Source organism: Fukomys damarensis, unplaced genomic scaffold (genome assembly GCF_012274545.1).
Source record: "Fukomys damarensis isolate Sample0158 unplaced genomic scaffold, DMR_v1.0_HiC HiC_scaffold_39, whole genome shotgun sequence".
NCBI classification, from domain to species: Eukaryota; Metazoa; Chordata; class Mammalia; order Rodentia; family Bathyergidae; genus Fukomys; species Fukomys damarensis.
Genome location: NW_022900951.1, coordinates 96,815,707 through 96,829,078, shown reverse-complemented (window position 1 = coordinate 96,829,078; position 13,372 = coordinate 96,815,707). Strand labels below are relative to the sequence as shown.

The 13,372-nt window shown below is 44.6% G+C and overlaps 1 protein-coding gene and 1 pseudogene across 1 annotated transcript; one reads left to right on the top strand and one right to left on the bottom strand.

The window, feature by feature from the left end:
* The first annotated feature begins 1,791 nt into the window (after positions 1–1,791).
* Positions 1,792–12,987, top strand: LOC117284773 (rhox homeobox family member 1-like). The gene is made up of 3 exons (XM_033760505.1): positions 1,792–2,342; positions 4,916–4,961; positions 12,776–12,987. Exons 1-3 carry the CDS (start codon positions 1,792–1,794, stop codon positions 12,830–12,832), a joined length of 654 nt encoding a protein of 217 aa, XP_033616396.1. The 3' UTR covers positions 12,833–12,987.
* LOC104865833 lies at positions 8,291–11,437 on the bottom strand (annotated as a pseudogene).
* Positions 12,988–13,372: the final 385 nt, after the last annotated feature.

The following is a 13,372-nucleotide window of genomic DNA, read 5'->3' as shown; positions in this document are numbered from 1 at the left end:
ATCTGAGGGCTGAGGGTGGGGGTGGGGTGGAAGAGAGAGAAGGGAAACCTCACACTATTCTTTGGGGGAGAGTTTGCAGTCTTCTTAAACCTCTCAAATAGCTAGGATTACAGGCATGCAATATTACCAGATCAGAGACTGAAAGGTATTGCTTCTTTATGCATTCTGCTGGAAGAGGTAACAAAGGAAACCACCCATTTTCACAAATAAACACATCAAAATTGATGAAATAATGTAGTAACCGTTTCGTCAAAAGAAAGATTTGTGAGTTGTTCATGCCCAGACAAGTCTCCATACTCTTCCCCTTGACAGACTCTCTAAGGTTTTCTTTACCAATTGAACTTATGGGAAGCGGGTGGTGGGGCTATGCACTTAGGAGGCATTGTTGTACACAAGGGGCCCCGTGTCCAATAAGGTCACAATCTATAGATTCCAAATCAAGTGGAGAGTGTGGCAGGTGTGCCCTTACTGGGACACTCCTTGAACTCCCTGCATGGATTTTGTTTTATTTTCATGTTGTCTTTTAACCTCCTGGACCAACCCAGTGCTGTGTTTGAAGTCCTCCTTGCTTGTCCTTATACGGCTTCATTTTTTTTTTCACCAATACACATTGTTATTGTGTTGTCAAATATATTCAACTACTGACCAGCAGATTCAGACCAATGATCACTTTCACCCAGATTTCTTCTAAATTAATTCAAGATCTTTACCATTGCACTTAATCAAAGATAAATTCTCTGAGCCTCAGAAGGCCAGGGCTGCTGGGCAAGGAGGTGTGAATGTGGGACAAATGCTTTATGATTTTAGACCTTGTTGATCACATTTGTCAGACTAACGTTTTGCACAAAAATGTTTGCAAGAATTGCTCCACGGCTTTAGACTCGAGTCCCATGAATAATGTTTTTGCACTTATAGGCATTTCCTCACACAAAGAAAGAAAAGGTTTGTGTTCTCTATCTAGACACTGTTAACATTTACCATGTCCCACACTACTGAAAAGCCTTCGGTTTGGAGTAATCACCTTTTGAATCTACTTGGTACAGTTATGCTTCTTCGATCATTTGCTCGTACCTGCCTAGGGTTACTAAGGCCCAGGGACAGTTCTCACTGCCTTCTGAGTGTGAATCATTGATCTTCACTACAACAGAAACAAGGAGGTCTGCATGCTTGCACAGTGGGGGTTCTTGGATGGATGAGCCCTGGGCAGGGTTTTACATTTTCCCAGTGGATTCCTTACAAAAAGGTGGAGCAGATAGACGTGCTCACGGAGCTAGAGGTTCGTGACAAGTCCCAGTCAGCAAAGAGCCTGCCACACGTCTGGGATGGGGGTGTTTCAGGGAGCACGACAGGCTCTGCTTTCATCCTTACTGGGAGGACTGGGATCCAGCAGCCCCTACGGGGTCAGGCCAGCCGAATTCGGGGCGTTGCTCTGTGCAGACAGTGCAGCACCGAGAGTGGGACAAGGGACCGTCTCCCAGCCTCCCCGCAAGAGATCCTGGGGGCAGTGTGAGTTCTTGTCCCCCGCGCTCCAATTCCTAACAAGTAGCGACTCCGACCCGGTCCCTTCAATTATCCCTGCCATTCAGGGACAGTATAGTGCGCTAGCTGAGTGGCAAGGTCAGGCCCCATTGGGTGCCTGCACAGTCTCGGTCTCTTTCTTGTTGGCCATGAGCTTGGTTCCTGGCCACGCCTCATCATACCGCTATTCTGTAACCCCTTGTGCCACGCGGGCTGCACGCAGACAGCCAATGAGAATCATCAGGAGTGGGCTGGTGGATTCCACACTGGCCAATGGGGTGTGGGGTCTCAGTAACCAATTGCAACCTCAGGCCCGCCATTTTGACGCCTCACTGCTTTCCAGAGACGCGGCTTTTGCCCTCGGTTGTGTGGTGGAGGCTTAGCGGCTCTTGGTACATTGAGGCCAAAGAGACACAGTGCTACTATTATTATTCCCGCTACTTCGGCCTGGAGTTCTCTGCAATGGAAGCCAGAGCCCGGCCTGCACTAGGTGTTCCCGAAGCAGCCCAGTGCGTCTACTTCGGTGAAGGAGTTCTCGGCCTCCTGGAGCTGGACGAGGGCCACGAGGGCCATCCTGGCCAAGCTGCCAACTACTGCCCTCTTCAAGTGGTGAATGTGAGTCAGAGAGGTGACGCTGACCGCCCTGTGAATCAAGGTCAGCACCTGCAGCCCGTCCACCAGCTGCCACTTGCCCAGCAGGATCCTTTTGTTGCCATGAATCAGAGCGGGTATCAGTGGCAGCCACGATTTCGCTTCACTGAATGGCAGGTGCAGGAACTGGAAAGGGTTTTCCAAGAAACTCAGTACCCAAGTGTGATCACAAGGTGAGCTGCTGGCTCGGGGTGCACCTAGGCTGGGGGAGGGACGGGTCTCTGGGTGCACCCACACTGGGGGTCTCATTTTCAAGTGCATTTCTCTGTCTCCTGCTGGCCTCTTTCTCCTCTTGACCAGAGAGCACCTGGGATGTTCTGCTTGCCTTTGTCCGGTGGGTGGGGTGGCGCCTGGTGTGGATCGAGGTCAGGATTTTCATGCTGTATTGTCATGAATCTAGTCTGGAAAATAGTCGGTGGCTACTACTTTGTTTTGTTTGCATAGTGTGCCATTAGTTGAGCAGGCAGAAAATGTAGTACGTAAATCACTTTGAAACTTAGACATCACCAGCGTTAGGTATTTTAATGTTGCTGTGTGATGGGTCTCCAGAACACTATTCATCTCATGAAATCAAGCTATTCACATGAAACACCTCCCATTTACCCCATCCCCTCAACTTCTCCCAGTCATAATTCTACATTTTTATTTTAAGAGTTTGAGTTATCTAGAAACTGGACCTAAGTGAAATCTTAGCTGTTAGTGTTTTTGTGCCTGGCTTAGGGTACTTCATATACTCTCATGGTACAACCATGTTGCAGCGTGTGACAGCAGTTCCTCCTTTTCTAGGGCCGAGTAATATTGCATTGCCTGGTTACATCCTAGCTTGTTAATCATTCATATGTGGAGAGGTTGCTTTCATGAGTAGTGTTGAGGTGAACATGTCTGACAGATAGCTCTGAATATCCAGGTTTTCAGTGTTTTAGATAAATCCTCAGAAATGAAATCATTAGATCATATAATTCTATGTTCATGCTTTGAGATTCCAGCAGACCCTTTGGAAAAGTGGCTGAACAATTTGACATTTCCCCTAACAGTGAACAAGAGTTCCAGTTTTTCTTGGGCTCAGCAAGCTTGTTATATCCTAGATTTTTATAGTGGTTCGGATGATGGGCATGATTGTTATCACTGTGGCTTTGATGTCATTAATGATTGATTAGTCATCCTAGCTTTTTGTGTACCTTCTTTGGAGAAATGCTTCATAGAGTCCTTTCTGATGCTTAAACCTGGCTAGTGTGTTTTGCTTATTGACTTGGGAGAAATGTTTCGGTATCTCTGTGTTACGCATACTTTGCAAATGTTTTCTTCCATTCTGAGGCTTCCTTTTAACTCTCTTGACTGGACATGTTGATGTACAGAAGAGGTTACTTCTGTCATAGTCCGCTTTATTTTTCTTTTATTTGCCTGATTTTGTGGCTGCTTTTATAAACCAAATTTGTTTGGACTCAGGGTCAGTAGACTGAGGTACTGTCATGCTATAGGCTTTCCATAATTAAAATTTGTAACATTTTTGCATCATAGAGTTTGGTATTCATTATTGGTTTTCAGAGTAATGCTTTAAAAATAGCTCTGAGCTCTCTTACTGCCTTAAATTTGGTGAGCAAGTCAAAACATTTCCAAAGAGAGGCTTTTTCTCTGGGGATTAAAGAAAAATATACTTGGGGCACCGTGAGGGATTATTGCAAGGCTAAAATCCAGCACAGAATGTATATATGATAATTTATTGCTGGCAGAGCTTTGGGGAAAGAGGAACCCTGCTCCACTGCTGGTGGGAACGTAGACTGGTGCAACCATTGTGGAAATCAGTATGGAGATATCTCTAAGAACTAGTATTAGGAGTCCCATTTGACCCAGCTATTCCCCTGCTTGTTATCTTCCCCAAAGAATTAAAAGAATCATACCACAGTGATATGTGTGCACCCATGTTTATAGCAGCACAGTTTGTGATAGCTAAAACTTGGAAACGGCCCAATTGCCCATCAACTGGAGACTAGATAAAGAAGATGTGTGTGTGTGTGTGTGTGTGTGTGTGTGTGTGTGTGCGTTTTATAAAATGAAGTACAATTCAGCCATGAAGAATGAGAAACTAGAGACATTTATAGCTAAATGGATGCTCATGGAGGCCATACTCTTAAGTTAAATAAATAGGACACACATGTGTAAATACCAAATAGTTTCTCTGGTGTGAGAAACTGAAAGTGTAAACGAACAGTAAAAGGTATAATAGATAATGTGACATAGGAAGAAAAGGGGCAAAGGGGAAGGGGAGATGGTAGGGGTAGGGGAAAACGGAATGGAAGTAATATGAGAAAATGAAAAAATGGAAACAAAGTCTTTGTAGATAGGGAAGGATGGAGAGGTTGAAGGGAGGGCAGGGGGATGGGGAAAAAATAAGAACCAAGATAGATTATGTAAAGGTGTAAATTTCCAATGATGAGTGTCATTATATTATACAGCTTACATGTACCAATAAAATTAATTTAAAAAACAAAATTCATGTATAATGACAGAAAATAAAAATAGCTCTGAGCTCTCACACCACCTTACATTTGGTGAGCAAGTCAAAACATTTCCAAAGAGAGGCTTTTTCTCTGGGAATTAAACAAAAATATACTTGAGGCACTGTGAGGGATTATTGCAAGGTCAAAATCCAGCACAGAATGTATAATTTATGATAATTCAGTCGTCTGTAACACTGAGTCCTTCATCCACTACAAAATATGGAAAACTTTTGGTTTTCTCTCTGCAGAATGGTGCTTGCAAGAGACCTGAATGTGCCTGAATCCAAAGTGCAGGTCAGTACATCCAAGAACAGCCAATTGACAAAGCTGTTGGTCTCCATCGTGCTTCAGGACATAGCTTTGTCCTGGACATTGTCAGACTAGTGTTATTTCTCATCCATTTTTTACCATGACAAGCAGGGTTTGAATGTATGAGGATTCATAGGTAGAAAATGGGATAAGTAAACATGAGCTTGTAGTTCCTTCCCGTTACCAGAGGAAACATGATGTCCTAAAGGAAAAAAACAAAACAAAGCAAAAACAAACAAACAAACAAACAAAAAACACAAAGCAACCACCAAGCTGCTTCTCCTATTCTATGTGTACATATAACACAAAGAGATGTAATTACCTACATACTTAGTACATAGATATATGTATGTATTTATTCACTAAGTTCACCTCTTTGTAGAACTGCTATCCTTTAGGGAAAACTTCTGTGTACAGTCATGTTGGGGCTCAGTCTTATTTTGAATGTATTCAAATGGTGAAGGGACAAAGTTATAAGAGGTTTCAATTGTCAAAAATTATTTGAAATTGGGCTGGGGATTTAGCTCAGTGGTTCCGGCACCTGCCTTGCAAGTGCAAGGTCTAGAGTTGATCCCCTGTACCAAAAAAAAAAAAAAAAAAAAAAAAAAAAAAAAAAATTGAAGTCAAACCTAAGAACTTAGCCAAACATGAGTTTGTAAATATTCATTTTCTTGGTTTTATCTTTGTTTCTGTTGTTTTTTTCTTTTTGGTGACGGGGATAGAATCGAGGATCTCACACATAAAATGTTAGGGCTCTGTTACTGAGTTGTATCCCCATTCCCAGATTCATAAATATTGGGAAGTGGGAGTAAATCCTACGGAAAATACTGTATGAGCAAGTAATGAGCATCTAATTAAGCTGAGAGTGATGAAAGAAGTTCACTAAAAGGTTAATTGTGTGGCCTTCTTTTCTTTATTGTCTAGATACTTTAATAATTCAAAATATTGAGAGCAATATTGTATATGATATCATATGTGTAGCACAGTTTGCTATGTATTTTATATATCTGCTTTTGGCTTTTTTGAGACAGGGTCTCACTATGTAGTTGAGACTGACCTGGAACTTACCATGTAGCCCAGGCTGGTCTCGAACTCACAGCGATCCTCCTGCCTCAGCCTCCCAAGTGCGGGGATTACAGGCGTGCGCCACCACGCCCGGCTTGTTATTGTATTTTTTAAATGAACGAAATCAAAAGTTTTCAGTAACTTGAATGTTGGGGAAAAAACTTTAAATTAGGATTTTCTTACCAAGTTATGGTTTACATTTATTATATGTGTAAATATAAACAGGATGATAATTTTAAAAACTTGTAAATAGCTGCTCTTGCAAAATTACAACACACTAATAATTCCCTCCCACATTTTGTACAAACTACATGATTTTGCTATATAAGGATTCTGTTTTTATTACACTGACAATGTACAGCCAATACTATTTCCAGTGCAAAAAAACTATTATAAACAGCCATTTTAACATGCTGCTTCTGGCAACCGCTATAGCTTATTTTTTATTTTTCTGGTACCAGAGATTGAACTAGGCATTATAGTTTAGAATATAGTTTTAATGAAACAAAATGAACAGAGGCCACATTTCCCAACTTCTGTTCTAAACATAATTTACAGATAAAAAAATTCCTTACATGCACAGTATATACAGTTTAATTATTAAACTGCAGTCTAGCTTAAATGTTTTAGTATATCCAGAATAACCAATATGGCAGTGGGTTGGCTATGGATTTAGCACACTGTTCAAAGACATACTGAGAAATTATAACTTTAAGATTCCACATAATAACATTTGAAGCCTATAATTGAGAATAAAGTAAAAATTTAAACTTTACGACATCAGACTAAAGTTTATTCTTTCTACCCCACCGTGATATATTTGTCTTGTCTCACCAGAGCTCAGCATCTGAATATTGGGGCTTTTGTATTTGTTTGTCTGTTTATTTGAGATAAGGTCTTGCTATATATCTCAGGCTTGCCTTGGACTTGTAGTGATCCTCTTGCCTCAGCCTCCCAAGTTTTGGGATTACAGACGTGCACCACCATGCCCAGCAGCATTTGAGAGTTTAATAGGCCTTTTTTGGAAATCAAAGTATGGGATAAATGCGTGGAAATTTCTATGTAATAGTATAGGTTCAGGAGAATCCATCTCACTGAGAAATAAATATAAGTGCTTCACATCATATTTACTCCTGGTTTCTTGCAGTTACATGAAATTACTTACCTCATTTTACTTTCCGTGTAATTCAAACTCTAAATAGATGCTGTACCAACAAAACAAGACAAGATGGGGAAAGCCACGGGTATTAGGAAGTATTTATTAATGAGAACAATACACGGCCATCAGACCTCTCAGGTGCTGTTAAAAATCTCCATCTGCTAGCCCACACAGAAATTACCCTCTACTTTTTCCTAGTATTGATAGCCAGGCATGGAAAACATGGAGGGGAAAATTTCGGTGATCACACAAAGCAAAGTACAGTGACCAAAAACAAATGTTCTACCATTAAAAAGAAACTAACAGCTTTAAAAAAATTATTTATTTTATTTTATTTTGGCACTGGCGATAGAATTCAGGACCTTGCACTTGCAAGGCAGGTGCAGTGCCCCTGAGCTAAATCCCTGGCCCTCTCTAACAGCTATTAATATTGCTTTACAAACATTCTCAGGTGTAAAACTGATAAATCATTTGAACAGAATTTGTGGCTCTCTTATGTCAAAGCTGGAAACAGAAAACACAGGAAGGTAATGTCTTTGTGGTCTCAGTGGCCTTGTTGGGTGATAGTAACCGTTTTGGCCCTATAGTCAGTTGTGTAATGGTGAAATGTTAGGGAAAATTAACAAGACTTTTCTTCAGTTATATAAAATCATATTTTAAGTAGTTTTCAAGCTGGGTGTGGTGACACACACCTGTCATCCCAGGACTCAGGAGGCTGAGGCAGGGGAATCACTGAGATCTAGGCCAGCCTGGGCTACATAGTGAGACCCTGTCTCATCCCTCATGCTCTCAGTATTTTAAAAATATTGACGGCTGTTCTTGTGCTTAATTGAGAAATATAAATCTGCTCCCTACAGATCAGGAAAACCCAATGCTGTATTGCTACCTGACACCAACATTCCTTTTCAAGTTGTATCTATTTCCGATAAACCAAACATTGTTTGGCCCTTGTATTTTTCACCAGTTGATAATTCAGGCAGCAGTTCTTTGAAAATTTCTGGTTGGCAAAATAGAATTGCCACCCACGCATCTTCTAAGTGACCCCAGACAGTGATTACACAAGTGCTTCCTGAGAGCAAGACCAGGCTCTGTGCACCCTATAAACACCGTGACCTGGTTGCAGGGACACACAGCACTCAGTCCTTTACTCTGGGGAGGTTGTGTGTGTAGTGCACCAGTGGAAACCTGTAGCTCTGGCAGAAGTGGGCACATCCGCAGGCCTGGACCTGATCGGAGCTGTCCAAGACAAAGGAATCCTCCTCATGGGCATAGTCAGAGTGGGCCAATTCCATGCGACAGTCCAACCAGTAGTACTCTGGTCTTTGGCAGGAAGCCACCACCAAAGTCAGACAGCTGTGGGATTTTATAAGTGACTGCACAACACAGGCTTTGTCAAGAGGAAGGACTCAGAGCAGCCCACACAGCCACATAGCCCTGCAGGTGAGGGTGCACAACGCAGTCGGAGTAGGAGTCCTGGTCCCCACAGCCACGTTGGCTGCAGATGCACACCGAAACTGACCTGCTTTTCCTGATGCTGCATCTCCTCAGGACGTTCCAACCTTCTTTAAACTTTGGATTGAAGAAAACATACAGTATGTTTTTCTTAGCTGCTCTCTCTCTAGCAGGGGTGTAACTATATATTAACTTCACTAAGACCCTTTATCTGTCCCTACGTGTCCCCCAACTTTCCCCATATCCAGGTAGCAGGAGAGTTTAGTGTAGATGACGGACATCAACAGAACAGCCAGGGAGTTCAGGGACACTAAGGTTACAGTGAACCGTAGCAAGGGCACTTCCCTTGGAGGAAATGGCAGGCACAGCAGCAAAGCTGAAAATTCCCTTCTGTGGAGCAAGGGGACACAGCCCTCAACCGAGGCACCCAGGACAGCCTGGGCTGTGGCGACAAGGAACCATCACTGCTGACTGCTCTTATTGTTCTTCATTAGGTTTTTAGCAGAGAAGCTTCTTCCCACAGCTGCTACATTTAATAAAAATTGACACTTTCAGAAGAGGAGACTCCAAGAAAGCCAGCTACTTTTTGCAGCCACTACCCATCTACCAACAGACGCCAAAGCCTGAGAATCTGCCTCAGGACACCACATCCAGGAAGGTTAGGATGCCAGCATAGATGCCAGTGACATGTTGGACATGGCCATGAGGCCCACGAACAGTTTGGAGGAGGGCAGTGATGTGCAAGATGCAAATGTTGTGATGAGGAGGAGAAAGCAGGCTGGCAAACAGGGGCATCAAGAAAATGAACCGTGAGGTTAGATGGATCTTCCAGCCTCCCATCAGGTACTCACAGGGCTTAAAGGCACTACGGAAAGCGTGCAGTAGATAATTATCTGTCTGTGTGTGCTCTTCCTGCTAGGCACTGCTTGTGACATTTCTTGCATCTGAGGCATGTTTCTACTTTGTCACCCATGGCCTTAGAGTCTGTTACTTTCTGTGTTTAAACACTCATAGGAGTCTTAACCCCAAAATGCTCAGCACTGATAAGCATATGGCATCCATGAAGATCAGAGACTGACAAAGTTTTTTGCTACTAAGACTTCTTTCATTTTGAAGTTTTCCATCGGTTTCAGTCAGTTTAGCCCACTCAAGCCTTCCCTTGGAAAGAAAGTTAATTTGTAGAACTTTACATCTAGGTTAATGACTGTTGCAAACTTGGCAAAAGCTCTGCTGTGAATTTCATGGATCTGGTTTCTACTCAAATCCAGAGTCCGCAGGGATGTCAGGCCTTAATAAACATGTTCTATTATTTGTTAGATTTGATAATGTTGCAGTGAAGTCTCTTCCAGAATGAGGCAACCATTAAAATTTTGAAGACTTCTTATATTGTTAGAAGACAAGTCCAGGGTCCTTTAATCTTCTGTCATCAGCACAGGATGTCAGAGATGCTGCTTATTTTCTTACCTGTCAGGGTCAGGCTCTCCAGGTGGATGGTACGTATCAGGTTGGGGAAACTCACACTGTGCTTACCTGGCGAATGACTAAGAAAACTACACCAGATAAATCATGAGACATTGAGTTCCTGACGACAGTTAAAGGATTGTCCTATAAATGTATAGTTTTCAAGAGAGTTGCCACTGGACACTCCATTAGGGAAGACAGAAATGGAATTACAGTAGAACCCCAGGATTTTTGGGTTAGGAGGGACTTTTCATAGCCTCAGGAAATTCTTTCAGTTTACTAGAATTCAAGTTGAAGGTCTGCGGGTTCTCCAGGCCATCAAAACAGTACTGACTCTGGCTTTTAATTTTATTCCTATGAAGATGTAGCATAAGCAGGTCGGTGAACGTGAAGTCTGGGAGATGCTAGAGATGTTGTTGAGGGCCAAGGTGAGCACCCACAGGACGGCAAGTTGCTGTGGGAACTCCCAGGTACCCCAATCGGGCTGTTGTCAGCCAGCCACAAGTGTGGCAACTGCACGAGCCCCTTGAAACTGGCCTCAGGGACCCAGGTGAGGTGGCTGATAGCCAGGCACCAGGACTGCACGGTGCTCAACCTGTGAATGGCTTCGCTGGGGACTGTTTGCAGCTGCAGCTCAAGAACTTAAATTCTTTCAATCCGGGCAAGGCCTTGGGGTGGATGAAAGAAAGGTCATTGCCAGCCAATTGTAGCTCCTTTAGGAGAGGGAAGTCCTTAAATGCATCTTCCAGCAACTGAGTAATGTTGTTTGTGCTGATATCCAGCAGGAGCTGGCAGACCAAGCACTCCATGCACCAGTGGCCCTGGCCTCGGCAGCCTCGGGCCATGGGGTCAAGGGGGCGCCTAGCAGCAACAATTGCAGTACAAACAGCAGATGGTGCATGCCGCCCACCTTGGTCTCCCAGCACTCCACCTTCAGAAGCCAGGCCCTGGGACTCAGAGCCCCCAGTAGACCCTGGCTATTCCTTCAGGCCTGGCGGTGGGAGGATCTCCTGAGACCATCACAGGTCACCGGGTTCAGGGAGCAGGGCTAGGACACCTTCAGCCGTGCACCCCACCTCACTACCTCCTTTATGCCCACCTCTGCCGGCCCTGTAAGTTTTGGGTAAGGCGATAGGGTAGTAGCCCACAATTTAAACTTTTATTCATAATTTTTCTGCAAACACCATGTGAAAATATTTCACAAATACTCAGAATCTGGTTTCAATAAGGGATAGGATTGCACGCTTTGGAAATTGTTTTAAATGGTGAAATGAGCAAGAAGAATGGAATGAAATGAATTTTGGCTAACCTAAGATGAAAAAGATACAGAAACATTGCAAACAGTCCAAACATGCCTTGAAGATTGATCATTAGAATTACAAGTAAGGCTTGTTTTGAGTATTCTTTTTATCATGGAGAGATGTCCTTTTCCTCTTCAGTGGAACTCTCTTGTGAAGGTGGGTTTTGCGGAACAGTTTGCTGATTTCACCCTCATTGGGGAGTAGAACTGTACCTGCCTTAATTCCAAGTATTTCCCATTCCTTCAGACAGGAGGAGCAAATTGTGGATACACCACAGAATCAGAGGATATCAATGAGAGACTGCAAGAACCACATTAGATACCCCATCAAAAGTAGGGAGTGAGGGTCACAAAGTCAGGATGAGTTCAACATTAGCTTTGGTGCAGAGTGCGTGACAGAGAGAAGGGGGAACATGGGCTGCGGTTCTGCTGGTGGGGACCCAGAAGAGCAGCCCAACAAAGCAGGCCACTGAGTGCTGACCTCCTAATGTCACAGGCCAGGCTCCACGCAGCTGTCTCAGCTGGGCGTGTGTGGGGCTATTCTGTCAGGGTGCTGACAAAGTCAGAAGAGAGGATGCCAGGTTTGGGGAGGAGCTTTCTCCCTCCCTGGGTGTGGGCGTCTCTCACTGGACTCCTGAAGGGAACAGGAGCCTCAGCGAACAAATGAACCAGGGACGTGTTCTCAGTATTTCCATTCTGTGCAGCAAGAAATTCCCCAAGAAACTTTAGTCCTGGTTTCTGCTCCCCTGTGCAAAGGTAAGGGACTGGTGGGAAACGAGGCTGGGGAAACAGAGCCGATGCGAGCCCCCCACCCCAACCCAGCAGTGTGCTGTGCACTCCGAGGTGTTCATCCAGACCGTACCAGTGGAGCCTGTGTGTCCTCTCCACACCACTTCTGCTGCACTGAGCTGCGTGCCCCGGGGTACTCATGTCCGGAAGCGGGGATCAGGCAGGCAGAGAAGGCCCTGGTGTCATTAGAGTTCACGGGATGGGAGCTTGCCAAAGGCTCAGGTCCTAGGAATCCCAGGGTACCGGAAGGCCGAGGGCACGTCCAGAGCTCAGTGACATCGGACACAGATCTGGGTCTGGCTGCAGTGTAACGCTTGGCAGAAGTGTACAGGGGAGCTGTGCAGGGACCTGGCCCACTCCTCCCTGCTGGGGTCCCTCTTCCTGGAAAGCAATTCCACTCTTGTGCCTGGGCAAAAAGGGCCGGGCTGTGCATGTCCAGGTGGAGCAGTGAGAAAAGAGCTTCTGCTGTGCGAATAAAATGGCAGTGGCACATGGAGTCACGCGACGTGCTCTTTCATTACCACAGCAACTCTGCTGTGCACTAACCTGGTGCCTTTTGTCTTCTGATCGCAGAATTGGTTCAACTATCGAAGAGCCAAATATAGGAAAATGCTGAGGAATCAGTGCTGAAATATGTACCACCGGAATCCAAGGACCAGTGCCGTGTCTAGACCCTGGAGCAGCAGGGGCAGGTTACCCTTCTCCTGAGACCACGTGGGAGATGGGCTTTTGTTTTGCCACTATGCCTGGGCCACGTGTAAGTGCCGCTGCCACGTTTATCTTCACAGCACTTATGTTAGCAATAAAGTCTTGGGTTTTCAGTAAGTTTGTTTTCCTGTTCCTTTTGGGGTTATGTAGATATGCACGTAATGTGGTAAGGAAATGCCATTCATAAAGAAGGAATATGAGGACCCCTGTCATGGGGGGACCTCCCCAGAGTCACCATCAAGAGCACACCAGTATGCTAACCTCCACGGTGGGCTGTCAGTGACCTTTACTCAGTACAGAAGTCTCTGTGTCCCGATGCCCGACCATGGGTTCCACACCACCACTCGCTCATTTTGGGACCTCAGATGTGTGCAACAACTGCTGGGGAAGTCCCTGGTGAGAAGACCCCATGTTCAGACAGGGCAGGGTTTCTCCCATGCTGAGGAGCTCTGTCGGAACCCC